We start from the raw sequence: 23,114 nt of genomic DNA, 5'->3' as shown, positions 1-23,114 counted from the left end.
AATAAAAGGACTAGAAATAGGAAAAACCCAATGTGGCTAAACAAAGAAGTAAGACAGGCAATTAACAGTAAAAAGAAAGCATTTGCACTACTAAAGCAGGATGGCACCATTGAAGCTCTAAAAAACTATAGGGAGAAAAATACTTTATCTAAAAAACTAATTAAAGCTGCCAAAAAGGAAACAGAGAAGCACATTGCTAAGGAGAGTAAAACTAATCCCAAACTGTTCTTCAACTATATCAATAGTAAAAGAATAAAAACTGAAAATGTAGGCCCCTTAAAAAATAGTGAGGAAAGAATGGTTGTAGATGACGAGGAAAAAGCTAACATATTAAACACCTTCTTCTCCACGGTATTCACGGTGGAAAATGAAATGCTAGGTGAAATCCCAAGAAACAATGAAAACCCTATATTAAGGGTCACCAATCTAACCCAAGAAGAGGTGCGAAACCGGCTAAATAAGATTAAAATAGATAAATCTCCGGGTCCGGATGGCATACACCCACGAGTACTAAGAGAACTAAGTAATGTAATAGATAAACCATTATTTCTTATTTTTAGTGACTCTATAGCGACAGGGTCTGTTCCGCAGGACTGGCGCATAGCAAATGTGGTGCCAATATTCAAAAAGGGCTCTAAAAGTGAACCTGGAAATTATAGGCCAGTAAGTCTAACCTCTATTGTTGGTAAAATATTTGAAGGGTTTCTGAGGGATGTTATTCTGGATTATCTCAATGAGAATAACTGTTTAACTCCATATCAGCATGGGTTTATGAGAAATCGCTCCTGTCAAACCAATCTAATCAGTTTTTATGAAGAGGTAAGCTATAGACTGGACCACGGTGAGTCATTGGACGTGGTATATCTCGATTTTTCCAAAGCGTTTGATACCGTGCCGCACAAGAGGTTGGTACACAAAATGAGAATGCTTGGTCTGGGGGAAAATGTGTGTAAATGGGTTAGTAACTGGCTTAGTGATAGAAAGCAGAGGGTGGTTATAAATGGTATAGTCTCTAACTGGGTCGCTGTGACCAGTGGGGTACCGCAGGGGTCAGTATTGGGACCTGTTCTCTTCAACATATTCATTAATGATCTGGTAGAAGGTTTACACAGTAAAATATCGATATTTGCAGATGATACAAAACTATGTAAAGCAGTTAATACAAGAGAAGATAGTATTCTGCTACAGATGGATCTGGATAAGTTGGAAACTTGGGCTGAAAGGTGGCAGATGAGGTTTAACAATGATAAATGTAAGGTTATACACATGGGAAGAGGGAATCAATATCACCATTACACACTGAACGGGAAACCACTGGGTAAATCTGACAGGGAGAAGGACTTGGGGATCCTAGTTAATGATAAACTTACCTGGAGCAGCCAGTGCCAGGCAGCAGCTGCCAAGGCAAACAGGATCATGGGGTGCATTAAAAGAGGTCTGGATACACATGATGAGAGCATTATACTGCCTCTGTACAAATCCCTAGTTAGACCGCACATGGAGTACTGTGTCCAGTTTTGGGCACCGGTGCTCAGGAAGGATATAATGGAACTAGAGAGAGTACAAAGGAGGGCAACAAAATTAATAAAGGGGATGGGAGAACTACAATACCCAGATAGATTAGCGAAATTAGGATTATTTAGTCTAGAAAAAAGACGACTGAGGGGCGATCTAATAACCATGTATAAGTATATAAGGGGACAATACAAATATCTCGCTGAGGATCTGTTTATACCAAGGAAGGTGACGGGCACAAGGGGGCATTCTTTGCGTCTGGAGGAGAGAAGGTTTTTCCACCAACATAGAAGAGGATTCTTTACTGTTAGGGCAGTGAGAATCTGGAATTGCTTGCCTGAGGAGGTGGTGATGGCGAACTCAGTCGAGGGGTTCAAGAGAGGCCTGGATGTCTTCCTGGAGCAGAACAATATTGTATCATACAATTATTAGGTTCTGTAGAAGGATGTAGATCTGGGTATTTATTATGATGGAATATAGGCTGAACTGGATGGACAAATGTCTTTTTTCGGCCTTACTAACTATGTTACTATGTTACAGCAGTACAATTTTATTTACAGATTGCAAAGAAAATTGATCTACCATGTCATCCTGATTCTGTTAGTTTCCATGTATCTCCATTGATTTTATGACTTTTTCTGTTTTTGAAGGAAACCTGAAAAGGGAATCCAGTATCTCATTGAGCGGGGCTTTGTACCGGACACCCCAGTTGGAGTGGCTCATTTTCTCTTGCAGAGAAAGGGACTCAGCCGCCAAATGATTGGAGAGTTTCTGGGCAACAGACAGAAACAGTTCAACAGAGACGTCCTCGAGTGAGTAAAACTTTATCAGAACTATTATACAGTCCTAATTTTTTTTTTTTTTTTCATTTTTGTAAATATTAAGATGAATAGTAATTGCTTTCTGCCTTTTTTACGTGGGATCCGAGGTGGTCGTTGACATCTGTAAAGTTGTTGCTAAAATTGTTCTATGGTATAACTATCTTTCATTCTAGGAGAGCGGTTTAGTAAATGTAAGCTCCACCGTGATAGGTTTGTTTGCAGACAATTTTAATAAAAGTTTGTACTTTTCTGGATGAGATTGCTCTCACTTTGGTGCTTACCAGAAGAGAAGAATAAACGTTCCAAAGTTCATTTCCATTAGTGCCTTTTCTGAACATGGCCATCTGTGCCCACATGTCATCAATGTGAGTAGCGTTCCTCGCTGGCACTCGTCGTTTTTATGTTGGAAGATCGGTAGAACCTATGGTATGATCAGGGAGCGGTGGACCGGAGATTCAGCACTGTTTATCATTAAACTCGAGGCCATTCAGTAGCAGCGACCATATCTCATTAATGATTGAAATATTGGCCAGCTTACACTAATTCATAGCACCATGAAGATACCGTATATGACTTCCATGGTTATCAGGCATTACAGATTTAGAGTATTATATTGTGCTCTATTGTGGAGCGAAAGTGCAGATGCTCTCCGATCTGACAAGTATGCCTGGAGCAGGCGTACATATGATCATAGTTATTACTGTTATTCCAGATAATCAGCAGGAACTTAACTAAATACCATTTGGATCCAATAAAAATGTTATACTGGCTTTTAAAATTGATGGCACATCAATATTAGATTAATATTAGATTGGTGGAGATCTGATTCTTGCAACTCCTCCCAATCAGTTTTTTTGAGTAGACCTCAACCGGTTCGGTTGTCTATTGCTGACGGTCTCCACTATTGCACCCAGCACACTAGGATCCTCTGGTGCTTACTAGGCCCCGCGATCCCATGATGTTACAAGGCTTAATAAATGCCAGTGGTGCCCAGAATGTTGTCCACAATAGGAGTGAAGACCGGCTGCTTCGGAGGACCAGACTGGATGCTGGACCAGCAATCAAATTGCTTCTCTCCAATAAGGACCAATGTAAACAATAAGCGGCCATAGTGCTCACTGGATCACTGCAGCCTCCGCAAAAAGCTGATTGCGCAGCGGACTGAGAGTCAAGCCCCACCATACAAAATAGATTAATTTTGGCCAAAGCGACTGATATCGATGGGATTGGCCAACAGTCTAATGGGTATCGGGTCCCCAGACAGATAATTGTCGGAGGAGTTAAGGATCCGGCATGTCTGATCTTGGTCTGGTTATTCTTTTGTTCTGCTTGAGATAAGTGAAAGATGTCGTAGACAGAACGATTGCCCCTGTGTATGATGGAGATGGCCCAGATATCTTAGGGACAAACGGATGGTTCTGCAGACAGCCATCTGAGGTATATGCTGGGCTTAAGACTCACCAATCTAATAGTGATGGCCTAACCCTAAGGGCGCAGTCAGAGGGCCGTATAAATCGACCAAGATTGGACTACTATGCTTGGACTGGCTGGTGGCATGATAGCTTCATATATTTCTATGCAGCTGTTGTGTTCAGGTCGGGAGAGCCGCGGACAGTCCAAGCATTGTAGTCCAATCTCGGTCCGATATATACGGCCGTATGACTGCGCCCTATGCCCAGATAACCCTTTCAAGTATAAGGCACATTGGGACGTCTGACCCCAAACTGTAATTTCTAAAGTATTGCTCCACTCTGTGTGTGCCGTCAGTCAATGGTATAGTTAATTTATTCATAAGTTCAGGACTTTTATTAACGATTCTCTCTGTTAAAGCATTGAGTAAATGGCTATTGTCCGCACCATGGCACACATACTAGTACCTCACTACCCCATTCCCTGCTTGTTTTGAGGGTGCAGTCTAAGCAACACAGTAATATTTTGGGGGTATGAATTCCTCGATAGATGTCATATCTGTCTGTGAGAACTACAGCTCTTTATAAATGACTAAATAGCAATTTCTGTGTTAGATTTTACAAAACTTCAAAGTTACCGTACTATAATTTTATGATTCTGTGCATTTTACGGGAGATTTACGGCTACTTGCACCTGATTTAATATGTAACTGGCCGGTAGTGCAGACTTGACTCTAGGTCCTTGTGATGCTCCCTAAGCCTTCTTGGACTGAATTGATGCAGCTGAATAAAAGAACCAACTAACCTCTTTATTGTGTTCATTACCGTGAAAGCCATCTGATGGATGTTCTCCATGTCACTTCTCGGAGTCTTTGGATTCCATCCAGGACCATTGTCTCCATGTTATTTGTCACTACAATCTCTAACCACAGTACGTGAGGGCATATTGTATTTAACGGACGGTACAAAACTATTTCATCTAGAAGTACTTCTCCGTAAATTGCAACTTATACCAGATGTGTGGACATATATGTAAGGACCGATAACAAGCTTGATGTATATATTGCTGCATTTCAGGTTATATGCTGCACTAAATGGGTTGCTGTGTAACCACAGCAAGTGGCAAGGTGGCAGCCACAAATAAGTCTTTGTGCCTGATGGGGTCCTATATAAGAAGACATCAGTACACATGATGTCTATGACAGATTTTTTTCTGAAGCTGAACCCGCTCCACACATGACGGATGCAGGTTGTGTAATAGCTGGCTCCAATTATAACAGCAAAGATTGGATGTTGTCCCAATTGATAGTTCTGATGGATGCTCAATAGGATCATGTCACTGTGCATTGTTCTTCTCAGCGCACAGTGACAGTGCACTCTTTCACCAGGTTTAATGAGAAGCGACAAGGCAGCAACAGAGTACACTGTCAGTGCACGTGGTTAGGCGAAAAAATGGTGAGTAGAGACCAGCCTTGTCTCTGCAAATGACATCACTTGCAGTCACTGCTTATTCCTTCTCTCCTTACAATGAGCATTAACAGTGCGCTCTCTTGCTGCCTTGTCACTTCTTAGAGCCGGCGAGAGAGTGCACTGTGCGATTGCGTCAAAATGATCAATAGAGCAGGGACTAGCCCAGCCCCTGAAAAGGATGTCACTGGTGACACTTCATTTCAAGGTGGGGCAGAGGCTGTAGCAATGTAGGTAGCTTCTGCCACCAGATGACGTCTCGTTTGACTATCCCAGCATGCGTTGGTATTCTCAAATGAAGCGCCATCACAGTGGAAGTAGTGAAAAAAAATAAAGAAGTTAATAAAGCGAGGGAAGGAAGGGACTTTTTAATTAAAGTATATTAGAAAAGAGATTAGATTATGTCATTAAATAAATATAGATTTAGGATTAAAAATAAGTGTTAGTTTCAGTGGCATGACTGCAGAGGTGAGCCATATCAGTAGCCAATCAATGCCTCCTTTAAAATGCAATAAAAATGTCTCCATAAATGGCGACACACAAAACGAATTATTTTTTAATTAATTTATTTATTTTTATTTTTACAAACATTTGAATTTTTTTTCCAACACTTAAGCTAAACCTTTGCAAGTTTGGTATCCCCGTAACTGTACTTACCTGGAATATCATTTTGTCAGGTGTTTTTTACCAAACAATAAATGCATTAAAGGGACCTGTGAGGTTATTTCATGGTGTCCATGCCATTTCCGGCATGAATCGTCAAGTATATTATTCCCTAAAGTTCTCCTTCGTGTCAGAGAAAATATACTTTGAAGATCTGCACCCAGTCGGCGTTTCCCAGCATCGATGCGGATGTCGTTGTAAAAATAAAAAAGTGATGGGTCTTGAAAGAAGGGAAGGAAAAAAACAAAAGAGCAAAAATGAGAAGTAGCCAGAGCGGATGCCATTATAGCCTGTGGGTGACAGACGTCACATTAGGCCTCCAACACAGACTCTGTTTAATGTCTCAGGCTTTTATTGGCGTGTAGGTTAAGGCCGGCTTCACACTTGCGAGTTTTACGGACGTAAGAGCGCAGAAACTACGTCCGTAAAACTCGCAAAAAATACGGCACAATTATTCTCTATGCCCCTGCTCCTATCTGCCGTATTTTACTGATCAGTATTATACGGCTTTCTACGGCCGTACAAAATCGCAGCATGCTGCGTTTGTCACCGTACTGCGCAAGAAATACGCCAATGAAAGTCTATGGAAGCGTGAAAAATACGGATTTCACACGGACCAGCAGTGTGACTTGCGAGAAATACGCAGCGCTGTTAGAGAGAAAAGCCGGTAATTCAGTGCGGTGTACAGTAAAATCACACTGACAGCTTACAGTAGAATAGGTAGAATAAATGTGTACACATAGAATAGGTATATATATATATATATATGTCAGTGAGACACATATATGTATATATATTAATATTTATTCCAGCGCTATACAGCTTGAAAGCCGGTAATTCAATTACCAGCTTTTTCTTTCTCCTTCCTAAAACCCGACATGATTTGAGACATGGTTTACATACAGTAAACCATGTCTTCTCTCCATTTTTTTTGCAGATTCCACACTACTAATGTCAGTAGTGTGTATCTGCAAAATTTGGCCGTTCTAGCTCTCAAAATAAAGGGTTAAATGGCGGAAAAAATTGGCGTGGGCTCCCGCGCAATTTTCTCCGCCAGAGTAGTAAAGCCAGTGACTGAGGGCAGATATTAATAGCCTGGAGAGGGTCCATGGTTATTGGCCCCCCCCTGGCTAAAAATATCTGCCCCCAGCCACCCCAGAAAAGGCACATCTGGAAGATGCGCCTATTCTGGCACTTGGCCACTCTCTTCCCATTCCCGTGTAGCGGTGGGATATGGGGTAATGAAGGGTTAATGCCACCTTGCTATTGTAAGGTGACATTAAGCCTAATTAATAATGGAGAGGCGTCAATTATGACACCTATCCATTATTAATCCAATTGAATGAAAGGGTTAAATAAAACACAAACACATTATTTAAAATTATTTTAATGAAATAAAAACAATGGTTGTTGGAGTATTTTATTCTACGCCCAATCCAGTCACTGAAGACCCTCGTTCTGTGAAAGAAAAAACATAATAAACCAACAATATACTTACCCTCCGCAGATCTGTAACGTCCAACGATGTAAATCCTTCTGAAGGGGTTAAAACATTTTGCAGCAAGGAGCTTTGCTAATGCAGGCTGCTCCTCGCTGCAAAACCCCGGGGAATGAGTCTAAATATAGATCAATGAGCTATATTTAGCTTCATTTGCGGTGAGGCGCCCTCTGCTGGCTGTTTATAGATCGTGGGAACTTGCCTAGAAAGCCTGGGAGCTTTCTAGGAAATTTCCCACGATCTATGAACATCCAGCAGAGGGCGCCTCACCGCAAATGAAGCTAAATATAGCTCATTGATCTATATTTAGACTCATTCCCTGGGGTTTTGCAGCGAGGAGCAGCCTGCATTAGCAAAGCTCCTTGCTGCAAAATGTTTTAACCCCTTCAGAAGGATTTACATCGTTGGACGTTACAGATCTGCGGAGGGTAAGTATATTGTTGGTTTATTATGTTTTTTCTTTCACAGAACGAGGGTCTTCAGTGACTGGATTGGGCGTAGAATAAAATACTCCAACAACCATTGTTTTTATTTCATTAAAATAATTTTAAATAATGTGTTTGTGTTTTATTTAACCCTTTCATTCAATTGGATTAATAATGGATAGGTGTCATAATTGACGCCTCTCCATTATTAATTAGGCTTAATGTCACCTTACAATAGCAAGGTGGCATTAACCCTTCATTACCCCATATCCCACCGCTACACGGGAATGGGAAGAGAGTGGCCAAGTGCCAGAATAGGCGCATCTTCCAGATGTGCCTTTTCTGGGGTGGCTGGGGGCAGATATTTTTAGCCAGGGGGGGGCCAATAACCATGGACCCTCTCCAGGCTATTAATATCTGCCCTCAGTCACTGGCTTTACTACTCTGGCGGAGAAAATTGCGCGGGAGCCCACGCCAATTTTTTCCGCCATTTAACCCTTTATTTTAAGAGCTAGAACGGCCAAATTTTGCAGATACACACTACTGACATTAGTAGTGTGGAATCTGCAAAAAAAATGGAGAGAAGACATGGTTTACTGTATGTAAACCATGTCTCAAATCATGTCGGGTTTTAGGAAGGAGAAAGAAAAAGCCGGTAATTGAATTACCGGCTTTCAAGCTGTATAGCGCTGGAAAAAATATTAATATATATACATATATGTGTCTAATGACATATATATATATATATATATATGTATATATATATATATATATATAGACAGTATATATATATATTTTTTTTCTTTTTGGGACACATGGATCATTTCTATAGCGGTATGTTGGTTTTGCAAGCCTGCGAGAAAACCACGCAGTACGGATGCCATACGGATTACATACGGAGGATGCCATGCGCAAAAAACGCTGACACACCCTGCCTACGGAGGAGCTACGGACCACTATTTTCGGGACATTTCAGCGTATTACGGCCGTAATATACATTATATACATATACAATATAATATTTTCATACGCTGAGTGTGAAGCCGGCCTAATAGGGGGTAAAAAATGCAATGTGCCCTTTAAATTTTAGTAATTTGATATAACAGGCGCTCCACTCATGAACCAGATAGATCAGGATGAATAGAGCGTGGAATTATAGAGTTGCAAAAATTTGTCGACAGATTCTCTTTAAATGGATAAAATTGCAAAATGTTTGTACAAAGAGCTTGTAAGGGCTGCTCTGAAACTGGCCGGATTGTGGGAAATGGCCATCTTCAGTGCCCCTCAGATGCTGTAGGAGAGGTGAGTGATGACGTGAGTATTGGTCAAATAAAAAAAAATTCACCTCACCAGCCGCCCTGCCACTTGCTGTCCACCATCTGGTCCTCTTCTTTCCGCCATTACACAACGCTTCTCTGGTCTCTTCATTTTGGCGGTGTCCAGGCCTCGGAGGTCACTGAGCATCAGAAGGTTGCAGCGCACATCTTGACATCAACCTTATCACACTGACCTCCGATAACTGGACACGGCTGAAAGTTCTGGCCTGTATTGGATAGGACCGGGGAGGCGGTGGATTTTGGCTGAAGAGACCCGAACGGCAAGCAGCGAGCAGAGAGGTCAGCGATGAGGTGAACAATAGTTGTTTTCTTGCTGACCCTATTCCAACTTTTATAAAGATTCGGACTACAAACAAACCTACAGAATCTATCTAGTTCACAACCCGGCGACGGCCTGTACAGGTATCACAGCTCAGTCCCCTGCACTTGCATGTTTAGCCGTCGTCTCCACAAGATGGCCGCTGGTGGAGGATCATGTCACCAGGCCTTTACATCATCCTCCTTCAATAGCAGCTTTCCCATGTGAGGTGTTTTTCAGTTGGAGGAGGCTGATGGCTGATCTGATCACATTCTCCTCCATGAGCAGCCATGTTGTGGACAGAATAGTTGTATATTCTGTGAGGAAGGCTAAATGTCCAAGTCTAGTCTGAGGAGGACCTGTAATATTGCATATTAGTCAGTGCCACAAAATCATATCCCCAAAACAGCAGGTAAAATAAAGCTGAAGTTGCCGACCCCTTTAGAGATAAAGAAAACGTGCCTGATACACTAAGACCCCTTTCACATATCCGTGTTTTCAGTACATGAAGCATCTGTGTTTTTTTCAATGATGCCACAGGTATCCATTATAATCTATAGTTCTGCTCACGTCAGTGTAACCACAAGGAGACATTTTAGTTTTTTACCAGCAGCACAGCAGACAATGGACAATACAAGTCTCTGGAATCTGTGTCCCGTCCATGTACGGTCCGTGTACCGTCCGTGTGCCATCTGTGTGCCGTCCGTGTACCGTACGTGTACCGTCCGTGTGCCATCTGTGTGCCGTCCGTGTGCCATCTGTGTGCCGTCCGTGTACCGTACATGTACCGTCCGTGTGCCATCTGTGTGCCCTCTGTGTACTGTACGTGTACCGTCCGTGTGCCGTCTGTGTACCGTACGTGTACCGTACGTGTACCGTCCGTGTGCCATCCGTGTACCGTCCGTGTGCCATCTGTGTGCCGTCCGTGTACCGTACGTGTACCGTCCGTGTGCCATCCGTGTACCGTACGTGTACCGTCCGTGTGCCATCTGTGTGCCGTTCGTGTACCGTCCGTGTGCCATCTGTGTGCCGTTCGTGTGCTGTATGTGTTTAACATTGCAAAGTGTAGGAGAAGCTTTGGAATTGATTTTTCTTACGAAATACTGGAAAAAACGGATGGCACACTGATGTTCCAACACACTGATGACATCCGTATAATTTTTTCCGCTATCTGTATTTACGGACGTGTGAAGGGGCATCACATGGTCATTTCTATATACATAACTGAACCATAATAATTAGGGTATATCCATACGTTGCATATTTGCTGCAGTTTTTGTTGCAGACAGTTCTGTCACTGCTCCATCTTTTTAGATGAATGGATATGATTTTCAGACACAATAATTTCTGCCACCAAATTTTATCTCAAAGCTCCCCTCCTCCCCCTTCCTTCACAATGACCTTATCCCACATTAGAGCATGCTCATTTCATACTCCAATGCAATTCAATAGGATCTGAGTCCAGTCCTTGCTGCAAGTGTCCATAGGAAGAACAGGATATACGAGTCTAATAGTAGCCAGTGTGAAATATGCTAGATTTTTTTCTGTATTTTTTTTTTTAAATAGAGACTTGAATGAAAAAAAAGTAAAAAAGTGAAAAAAGATCAATTTAACAGAAAAACCCGACTTAAACACTGGGTCATTTTCTGATGGCACATTCTATTTAAATAGTTTCACTACAATTTATTGCTTCGGGAAGATTAAAACTGTTCATTGTGTGTATTACCAACAACGCAGAGGAAAATTGATCACTGCTCAGTGCCGGGTAACAGATCAATGACCTGTAATTAGTGCCCATCGTTTTCCTGTTTGTAAAAAAGGGCACACACATAGCTTAATTCCACTATCTACTATATAATTGTCTAAGAGTCACTTCCGTCTGTCTGTCTGTCTGTCACAGATATTCATTGGTTGCGGCCTCTGTCTATCATGGAAATCCAAGTCGCTGATTGGTCGCGGCAAAACAGCCACGACCTATCAGCGACAGGCACAGTCCGGCGCAAAATGGCCGCTCCTTCCTCCCCGCAGTCAGTGCCCCCTCCATACTCCACTCCGGTCACCGCTCACACAGGGTTAATGGCAGCGTTGCCGCGGTGTAATGCACTCGGTTAACGCTGCTATTAACCCTGTGTGACCAACGTTTTACTATTGATGCTGCGTATGCGGTATCAATAGTAAAAAGATCTAATGTTAAAAATAATTAAAAAAATAAAAAATCGTTATATACTCACCGTCCGTCGGCCCCTCGGGTCCACAACAGGCCTTTCCCACTCGCGTCGCTCCGGTAACCGGTCCATGTTGCAATCTCGCGAGATGATGACGTAGCGGTCTCGTGAGACCGCTACGTCATCATCTCGCGAGACCGCAATGCACTCTTCAGACCGGAGCGCGCGAGGACTCAGCGTCGGTAACCGCTTCGCTTGGATCCGGGGGCTCCAGAAGGTGAGTATATAACTATTTTTTATTTTAATTCTTTTTTTTTAAAGGGATATGATGCCCACATTGCTATATACTACATGGGCTGGGCAATATACTACATGGGCTGTGTTTTATGCTACGTGGGCTGTGCAATATACTACGTGACTGGGCAATATACTACGTCGCTGGGCAATATACTACATGGCTGGGCAATATACTACGTGACTGGGCAATATACTACGTGACTAGGCAATATACTACGTGACTGGGCAATATACTACGTGGCTGGGCAATATACTATGTGACTGACCAATATACTACGTCACTGGGCAATATACTATGTTAATGGGCAATATACTACGTGACTGGGCAATATACTACGTGGCTGGGCAATATACTACGTGGCTGACCAATATACTACGTCACTGGGCAATATACTAGGTTAATGGGCAATATACTACGTGGCTGGGCAATATACTACGTGACTGGGCAATATACTACGTGGCTGGGCAATATACTACGTAACTGGGCAATATACTACGTCACTAGGCAATATACTACGTAGCTGGGCAATATACTACGTAGCTGGGCAATATACTACGTAGCTGGGCAATATAGTATGTCACTGGGCAATATACTACGTGGCTGGGCAATATACTACGTGGCTGGGCAATATACTACGTAACTGGGCAATATACTATGTGGCTGGGCAATATACTACGTAGCTGGGCAATATAGTACGTAACTGGGCAATATACTACGTGGCTGGGCAATATACTACGTGACTGGGCAATATACTACGTGGCTGGGCAATATACTACGTAACTGGGCAATATACTACGTCACTGGGCAATATACTACGTAGCTGGGCAATATACTACGTAGCTGGGCAATATACTACGTAGCTGGGCAATATAGTATGTCACTGGGCAATATACTACGTGGCTGGGCAATATACTACGTAGCTGGGCAATATACTACGTAGCTGGGCAATATAGTACGTAACTGGGCAATATACTACGTGACTGGGCAATATACTACGTGGCTGGGCAATATACTACGTAACTGGGCAATATACTACGTCACTGGGCAATATACTACGTAGCTGGGCAATATACTACTTAGCTGGGCAATATACTACGTAGCTGGGCAATATAGTATGTCACTGGGCAATATACTACGTGGCTGGGCAATATACTACGTGGCTGGGCAATATACTACGTAAATGGGCAATATACTATGTGGCTGGGCAATATACTGCGTGACTGGACAATATACTACGTGGCTGGGCAATATACTACATCACTGGGCAATATACTATGTGGCTGGGCAATATACTACCTCACTAGGCAATATACTACGTAGCTGGCCAACATACTACGTCACTGGGCAATATACTACGTAGCTGGGCAATATACTACGTCACTGGGCAATATACTACGTGGCTGGGCAATATACTATGTGACTGGGCAAAATACTACGTGGCTGGGCAATATACTACATACTACGTGACTGGGCAATATACTACCTCACTGGACAATATACTACGTAGCTGGCCAATATACTTCGTCACTGGACAATATACTACGTCACTGGGCAATATACTACGTAGCTGGGCAATATACTACGTAGCTGGGCAATATACTACGTAGCTGGGCAATATAGTATGTCACTGGGCAATATACTACGTGGCTGGGCAATATACTACGTGGCTGGGCAATATACTACGTAAATGGGCAATATACTATGTGGCTGGGCAATATACTGCGTGACTGGGCAATATACTACGTGGCTGGGCAATATACTACATCACTGGGCAATATACTATGTGGCTGGGCAATATACTACCTCACTAGGCAATATACTACGTAGCTGGCCAACATACTACGTCACTGGGCAATATACTACGTCACTGGGCAATATACTACGTAGCTGGGCAATATACTACGTCACTGGGCAATATACTACGTGGCTGGGCAATATACTATGTGACTGGGCAAAATACTACGTGGCTGGGCAATATACTACATACTACGTGACTGGGCAATATACTACCTCACTGGACAATATACTACGTAGCTGGCCAATATACTTCGTCACTGGACAATATACTACGTCATTGGGCAATATACTACGTAGCTGGGCAATATACTACATAGCTGGGCAATATACTACGTAGCTGGGCAATATACTACGTGGCTGGGCAATGTACTACGTAGCTGGGCAATATACTACGTAGCTGGGCAATATACTACGTGGCTGGGCAATGTACTACGTGACTGAGCAATATACTACATACTACGTGACTGGGCAATATACTACTTGGCTGGGCAATATACTACATAACTCGGCAATATACTACCTAGCTGGCCAATATACTACATACTACGTGACTGAGCAATATGCTACATACTACGTGACTGGGCAATATACTACGTAGCTGGGCAATATAGTACGTAACTGGGCAATATACTACGTGGCTGGGCAATATACTACGTGACTGGGCAATATACTACGTAACTGGGCAATATACTACGTAGCTGGGCAATATACTACGTGGCTGGGCAATATACTACGTAGCTGGGCAATATAGTATGTCACTGGGCAATATACTACGTGGCTGGGCAATATACTACGTAGCTGGGCAATATACTACGTAACTGGGCAATATACTACGTAGCTGGGCAATATACTACGTAGCTGGGCAATATACTACGTAGCTGGGCAATATAGTATGTCACTGGGCAATATACTACGTAGCTGGGCAATATAGTACGTAACTGGGCAATATACTACGTGGCTGGGCAATATACTACGTGACTGGGCAATATACTACGTAACTGGGCAATATACTACGTAGCTGGGCAATATACTACGTAGCTGGGCAATATACTACGTAGCTGGGCAATATAGTATGTCACTGGGCAATATACTACGTAGCTGGGCAATATACTACGTAGCTGGGCAATATAGTATGTCACTGGGCAATATACTACGTGGCTGGGCAATATACTACGTAGCTGGGCAATATACTACGTAGCTGGGCAATATAGTACGTAACTGGGCAATATACTACGTGACTGGGCAATATACTACGTGGCTGGGCAATATACTACGTAACTGGGCAATATACTACGTCACTGGGCAATATACTACGTAGCTGGGCAATATACTACGTAGCTGGGCAATATACTACGTAGCTGGGCAATATAGTATGCCACTGGGCAATATACTACGTGGCTGGGCAAAATACTACGTGGCTGGGCAATATACTACGTAAATGGGCAATATACTATGTGGCTGGGCAATATACTGCGTGACTGGGCAATATACTACGTGGCTGGGCAATATACTACATCACTGGGCAATATACTATGTGGCTGGGCAATATACTACCTCACTAGGCAATATACTACGTAGCTGGCCAACATACTACGTCACTGGGCAATATACTACGTCACTGGGCAATATACTACGTAGCTGGGCAATATACTACGTCACTGGGCAATATACTACGTGGCTGGGCAATATACTATGTGACTGGGCAAAATACTACGTGGCTGGGCAATATACTACATACTACGTGACTGGGCAATATGCTACCTCACTGGACAATATACTACGTAGCTGGCCAATATACTTCGTCACTGGACAATATACTACGTCACTGGGCAATATACTACGTAGCTGGGCAATATACTTCGTCACTGGACAATATACTACGTCACTGGGCAATATACTACGTAGCTGGGCAATATACTACGTAGCTGGGCAATATACTACGTAGCTGGGCAATATAGTACGTCACTGGGCAATATACTACGTGACTGGGCAATATACTACGTGGCTGGGCAATGTACTACGTGACTGAGCAATATACTACATACTACGTGACTGGGCAATATACTACTTGGCTGGGCAATATACTACGTAACTCGGCAATATACTACCTAGCTGGCCAATATACTACGTCACTGGGCAATATGCTACGTCACTGGGCAATATACTACGTAGCTGGGCAATATACTACGTGGCTGGGCAATATACTACGTCACTGGGCAATATACTATGTGACTGGGCAATATACTACATGGCTGGGCAATATACTACGTGGGCTGTGCAATATACTACATGGACATGCATATTCTATAATACCCGATGCGTTAGAATCGGGCCACCATCTAGTAGTATTATAAAGTGCTACAATGGATTATAAATATGTGTAATAAAACCTGTGAATAGCTACTAATCCTTATAAAGACACTAAATTTAAGTGGCGCAAGAAGAATGCTTTATATTTTTTCGGAACACTGTTTTGAAAAAAAAAAAAAAAACATGTAATGCTTCATTGACATCCATATGTTCCAGGGACCATATTGCACTGGGAATGAACTCCCCATGTAGAGGACAATTAACATTAATTTTTAGCCTTGGACAAAATGTGTTCTGGCAGCATAATATGGGATAATTTTCTGTGCAATTTTAGCTGAAAAGCCCCCCAAAAATACTGTATTGTTTGACTTAAAGGAATTGTCCGACCCTAGGATATAACTTTGCAATCAATTCATTAATGATCTGGTAGAAGGTTTACACAGTAAAATATCGATATTTGCAGATGATACAAAACTATGTAAAGCAGTTAATACAAGAGAAGATAGTATTCTGCTACAGATGGATCTGGATAAGTTGGAAACTTGGGCTGAAAGGTGGCAGATGAGGTTTAACAATGATAAATGTAAGGTTATACACATGGGAAGAAGGAATCAATATCACCATTACACACTGAACGGGAAACCACTGGGTAAATCTGACAGGGAGAAGGACTTGGGGATCCTAGTTAATGATAAACTTACATGGAGCAGCCAGTGCCAGGCAGCAGCTGCCAAGGCAAACAGGATCATGGGGTGCATTAAAAGAGGTCTGGATACACATGATGAGAGCATTATACTGCCTCTGTACAAATCCCTAGTTAGACCGCACATGGAGTACTGTGTCCAGATTTGGGCACCGGTGCTCAGGAAGGATATAATGGAACTAGAGAGAGTACAAAGGAGGGCAACAAAATTAATAAAGGGGATGGGAGAACTACAATACCCAGATAGATTAGCGAAATTAGGATTATTTAGTCTAGAAAAAAGACGACTGAGGGGCGATCTAATAACCATGTATAAGTATATAAGGGGACAATACAAATATCTCGCTGAGGATCTGTTTATACCAAGAAAGGTGATGGGCACAAGGGGGCATTCTTTGCGTCTGGAGGAGAGAAGGTTTTTCCACCAACATAGAAGAGGATTCTTTACTGTTAGGGCAGTGAGAATCTGGAATTGCTTGCCTGAGGAGGTGGTGATGGCGAACTCAGTCGAGGGGTTCAAGAGAGGCCTGGATGTCTTCCTGGAGCAGAACAATATTGTATCATACAATTATTAGGTTCTGTAGAAGGACGTAGATCTGGGGATTTATTATGATGGAATATAGGCTGAACTGGATGGACAAATGTCTTTTTTCGGCCTTACTAACTATGTTACTATGTTACTATGTAATCTATGTGACTGCACACTTGTGAATCCTCACATTGCGTGAAGGATCCTTCGGTGCTGGTGCTGGGAGCAGCAAGTGTGTGACCCCAAGTATGTGATTTGCATAATTCTGGCCACATTCCGACTAGACTTGTCCGGCCTCTCTCAATACACATGCATTGAGCTAGGCTGCGCACGTCTAGTTGGCACGAGCCCGCATGTATGCAAATCACATTCTGGCAGTCACATACCCACTGCTCCCGGCACGACACAGGAGAATACCCCTGTGAGCACACAGTGCGCATATTATGAAGATTCACAAGTCTGCAGTCACATAGAGTAACTGCAGATTTGTACCCTAGGGCAGGACAACCCCTTTAAAGAGGACTTTTCACTGCCTTTTTTCATTTACACTGAATATCGATTCCAATTGCCACTGCTCCACTGATTTTGGAACAGTTCTTCTTTTTCTTCTGTGCCCCTCCGTTCCAAAGTTATGCCCCTCGATAATATAGGTGCAAATCTTTCCTTCACCCAATTGGGCGTATACCACAGAACTTATTGGTGGGTGTGGCCATGTTTTGATTGGTCAGCTTCAGAGGAGCCCACAGAAACATTCTCTGGTATACGCCCAGTTAGTTGAAGGGAAAATTTGCATCTGTATTACCGAGGGGCTTAACTTTGGAACAGAGGGGCACAAAAGAAAAAGAAAAACTGTTCCAGAATCAGTGGATCAGCGCCAACTAAAGGAGGCGGTCAGTTTAATTAAAAAAAAACAGATGAAAGGCTCCCTTTAAGCAGCTATGAAAGAGTACAGAAGACACATGGTTATGAGTCCGGTGTATCTGTTATTGATGGCTGCCTTGTATACATGCTGATACACCACAACCATAAATCACTTTAAGCCGGATGGATGGTACATGTATAAGGGGTAGACGGCGCTCCCCTCATGAAGACTCTGGACTCCTAGCTACGAGTCCATTGCTCATCTTAATAGCTCCAAATGCACTGACATCAAAATAATAGGGAATTCTTAGTCAATAGAGTGGGTTCCTCATATTTAGGATACTCATCTCTTGGCTGGAGGGGAGAGCAGTTACAAAAAGCATTTCTCGCTCTGGAGAACCTGTCCTATCTCCTGAGTTATACAGACGATAATATGTAGACAAGCGGAAAGATGGATCTGAAATCTCACTTCCAGTCTCCCACCAGACGATCAACAGACAGTGAAGGGTATTTTATTTGTCAGCGCGTTTCGAAGAATACAACACTTCTTCTTCAGGACAAACCACTATATTCACAGACGATGATGCGATTGGACGATGTGTAATGTTCTGTTTCCCCTGTGGAGGCGCTGCAGAAAAAGGAAACACTTATATCCAGGTTTCCCCACAGTAACATCTGATTTATTGGCGCTCTCAATTGGGGGACACTTTGATCAGCTTATTTTCTAGGGACACTTCAAATAGGGTTGGTCCAAAGCGGAGAACCCCATATAATGTTTGATCCTTATTTATACAGTCTAATACCGACTTACAAATAGGCTTCATCTGATCTATGGCCAACCATCAAACTGTTCACTGATGCTTTATAGATTTTTTATTTTATTGCTTTTGTATGTGTGATGGGATTTTCAATTTTCCAATTAGCAAGAACTCCTAGTTGGTTACGGTTAATTATGAAATAGAATATAATGCTAATATTTTAATATTATGGCTAAAACCTAATTCCGCAAGAGTCCTGTTTCCCAGCTGGGAGGCTAAACAATGCGATTGTGCTTCTGTCTTCCAGCTGCGTGGTTGATGAGATGGATTTTTCAGCCATGGAGTTAGATGAAGCTCTCAGGAAGTTCCAAGCTCATATACGGGTCCAGGGAGAAGCCCAGAAAGTGGAGCGACTCATTGAAGCCTTTAGGTATGCATACAGTATTCATTGCTCCGTCTGCTCTACGGGCTATATTCACAACAAGGTATATATGGAAGGGTGCGATGTTTGCAGAGCTGGCACATAAGGAATGCAGAATATGTGAGCTGCACATAGTTAAAGATTTAAGCTTCACTAAGCTCTTGCAGTTTGACTTAAGCAGAGTCAGATGGTCATGGCTCGGCCGCTTGGAATTTAAACAGCATGTGTGAAAACACTGGGGAGGGATGAGCTGTCCCTGGAAATAAAGTGCCTGCCTCTGAAGGTCATGGATGATGAATACATTTCAGGGGCTGATCTCTACTCTCGCATGAAGAAGAGCACTGAACTGCAAGCGGGCACTGTAAACAGTCACCGGAGAATAAATTGTTTTATGCCCGGTGCGCTGAACTCCTAGCGTGAAGCCACAAACCGCCGATAAGGACATATGTGAAATCATCACCGCAAGACTTAGCGATCTGTGCTTCCGTGACTCCGGTTGGCCAACCTGAGTGTATGTTCTTCCAGATGTTCTACCACCACATGATGCCTGAACAGGGTGGCCAACCTGAGTGTATGTTCTTCCAGATGTTCTACCACCATATGATGCCTGCCCAGGGTGGCCAACCTGAGTGTATGTTCTTCCAGATGTTCTGCCACCATATGATGCCTGAACAGGGTGGCCAACCTGAGTGTATGTTCTTCCAGATGTTCTACCACCACATGATGCCTGAACAGGGTGGCCAACCTGAGTGTATGTTCTTCCAGATGTTCTACCACCATATGATGCCTGCCCAGGGTGGCCAACCTGAGTGTATGTTCTTCCAGATGTTCTGCCACCATATGATGCCTGCCCAGGGTGGCCAACCTGAGTGTATGTTCTTCCAGATGTTCTACCACCATATGATGCCTGCCCAGGGTGGCCAACCTGAGTGTATGTTCTTCCAGATGTTCTGCCACCATATGATGCCTGCCCAGGGTGGCTAACCTGAGTGTATGTTCTTCCAGATGTTCTACCACCATATGATGCCTCACCAACTAGCCTACCAGCAGATGCCAATGTTACAAGCTTTCATATGATGCACCCATCACACGGCGTCCGCTATCTGTAAATTGTGTAGTACGGTAATAATCATGATCTCAATGTTATAGGTCACTGGTAAGAAATGGAAACAAATCAGATGGGAGCATAAATGGCTGAAAGAGGATCCCGTTAGTCTTAGGTCTAAAACATTAGCTCCCCTAACAATTTTTGGTAGTTTACCACTTACAACTAATATTATAATTTGAGTGCCAACCTCAACTTTTGACAAGACCTACAACTGCTGGTGAGCTAGCTTCATGATATAGGTGCCCATACAGATTGGCTGTCGGCCAAATGAGTGGTCGTCCAACAGGTATCTCTCTTAACGCCCGGTATACACGTGCTTGCTCACTTTGGCAAAGTGGGGAGTAACCCATTGCTAAATACCTCTAGTGGCTTTTTTTGATACAGGGAGAACCAAAGGCTTGGGCGATGAAGTTCAGCATGTACGATCCTTCTCACATCATCTTTTAGGGGAGAGCCAAAAAGACCATCTACACATTAGACAAAAGTCAGCTATGCTCATTGATATTGGCCATAATTTAATTGGCATGCGGGAGAGAATCCCCCCAAGGATCTAAGCATTGGAATTTCAACACCGATTCTTCAGCTTGGTGACAAGATAAGTCTCTGTCTCTGACAGCACCTCTCTCCTAGAGAACCCTTGGTCTACCCGAGCGTTTTTGTGTATGGGTGAATTGTAGGAAATGGCTGTTGGATAAACAATCATCCAGCTGACACCTATCTAATATGTAAGGAGGCCTTTAGATGGTTGCCTTTTCCCACTGAAATCAACAGATTTTCAGTGTGTGAATTTTGGATATTAGGTAGACCTAGTTAGGTTTCATTTACCTTACAGCAGTTGACCAGTGAAAATAAGTTATCACCTTTCCATAAGATGGGTGATCACATTCTGATCAGTGGGAATCTGACTTCTGGGACCTGCAAGGATCGGCAGAACGAGGACTTTTTAACCTTGTTACAAAATACTGCGGCAGGTCAGAAACCCAGTAGCTTCTCCATTCATCTTCTTTGGGGCTGCTGGAAAAAAAAGACAAAGAGCAGTGCTCGGCAGATGAATAGGGAATAAATGGAGCAATGATCCAGGATTTGCACTGCTGCTTCGTTCTAATGGGGGATAAAAGTTCTCCTTTCTGCCGATCGGGTATGGTCCCAGCAGTCAGAACCCCTCCGATCATTACGTTACCACCAGACAAACCCTTTAACCCTCTGAACGAGCGTGCAGTATATAATTTCGAAATCTTGCTCGTCAGAAGCTGCATTATCCATAATTATTAGAGTGCCTGAAAAAATGTTATCCTTTTAAGAGCATTTCACTAAAATACCAGAATTACATCCGTAATACTCAGCCAAATAAGAGCTGCTGAAAATTACCAGGTCTCAGCACCCAGCAGATGTAAATCCTGCACTTACTTTCATTTACAGACTCTTCTCCTTTGTAAAACCTGACTGTGCATAAAAGAACTTCCAGATTTGAGAGCTGCTAATAATCATTTTCATGAATTGTATGTTTCCTGTAAGTTTTACTTCCTCCTGAAATATCCATCTTGGAATGGCCCGAGGCTCGGGGGGCTTACTGAAGAATACTTGTCTATTGAGATAAATACATGATGTCCTCATAGGTCTAATTCTCAGTGGAAGCTGCTCTGATAGTGAAATTCTTAGCTGACTAATATACTTTAAATCACTAGCGGTCCTAGTGTTGAGAACATATACCATATGTCGAACTCACCAACTTTGGGACCAGTCCTCCTCCTAATGTCCTGACTCTCCCTCTAGAGGAAAGAAGGACCAGCCATGACTACATGTAATATGGCCTACTCACTTACTAGCTTTTAGGAAGTATCTTGGTTTGTACATGATGGTTTGATCTTGTATTACAGCCAGAGGTATTGCATCTGTAACCCCGGGGTTGTCAGGCAGTTCCGGAATCCAGACACCATCTTCATTTTGGCATTTGCAATTATCCTTCTCAACACTGACATGTACAGCCCCAACGTAAAGCCCGAGCGAAAGATGAAGCTGGAGGATTTTGTGAAGAATCTAAGAGGTAATAGTTAAAATTTTCAATAGTATATACCACTAGATAGATAGATAGGTAGATAATAGATAGAGAGATAGATAGATAGATAGATAGATAGATAGATAGATAGATAGATAGATAGATAGATAGATAGATAGATAGACTTCAAGGGATTGGAGGCAGTACACCAGTCAAAGTGAAAAAAGCTACTGTTTAATGGCCCATCATGGCGATGCTTCGGTTTTAAAGTGAGAACCTTTCTTCTTGAGATCTTGGGGTCCTGGGTTCAAATTCCACCAAGGACAACACCTGCAAGGAGTTTGTATGTTCTCCCCGTGTTTGCGTGGGTTTCCTCCGGATTCTCCGGTTTCCTCCCACACTCCAAAGACGTACTGATAGGGAATTTAGATTGTGAACCCCATCGGGGACAGTGATGATAATATATGTAAAGTGCTGTGGAATAAGATAGCGCTGTATAAGAAAAGCATAGTAAATAAATAACTAGTAGGAATATTTGATAGGAGACATAACTAGTAGAGATATTTTCTAGAAGACATAATTAGTAGAGATATTTTATGGGAGACATAACTAGTATGGATATTTTATGGGAGACATAACTAAGAGGGATATTTATGGGAGACATAACTAGTAGGGATATTTATGGGAGACATAACTAATAGGGATATTTATGGGAGACATAACTAATAGGGATAT

General features: G+C 42.7%; 1 protein-coding gene across 14 annotated transcripts in view; it reads left to right on the top strand.

Moving 5' to 3' along the window:
* The window catches only part of IQSEC1 (IQ motif and Sec7 domain ArfGEF 1), an 816,093-nt gene that overhangs the window by 738,716 nt on the left and 54,263 nt on the right, over positions 1-23,114 (top strand). For all 14 annotated transcript variants that reach the window (XM_069736797.1, XM_069736803.1, XM_069736798.1 and 11 more), the window contains 3 exons: positions 2,166-2,327; positions 19,162-19,284; positions 22,261-22,427. In XM_069736797.1, the coding sequence (XP_069592898.1) occupies positions 2,166-2,327; positions 19,162-19,284; positions 22,261-22,427 (452 nt within the window). The remainder of the gene's footprint in view (positions 1-2,165; positions 2,328-19,161; positions 19,285-22,260; positions 22,428-23,114) is intronic.

This window comes from Ranitomeya imitator, chromosome 8 (genome assembly GCF_032444005.1).
Source record: "Ranitomeya imitator isolate aRanImi1 chromosome 8, aRanImi1.pri, whole genome shotgun sequence".
Taxonomy (NCBI): Eukaryota; Metazoa; Chordata; class Amphibia; order Anura; family Dendrobatidae; genus Ranitomeya; species Ranitomeya imitator.
The sequence above is the reverse complement of the archived record's forward strand: the minus strand, read 5'-3'. Positions and strand labels throughout refer to the sequence as shown.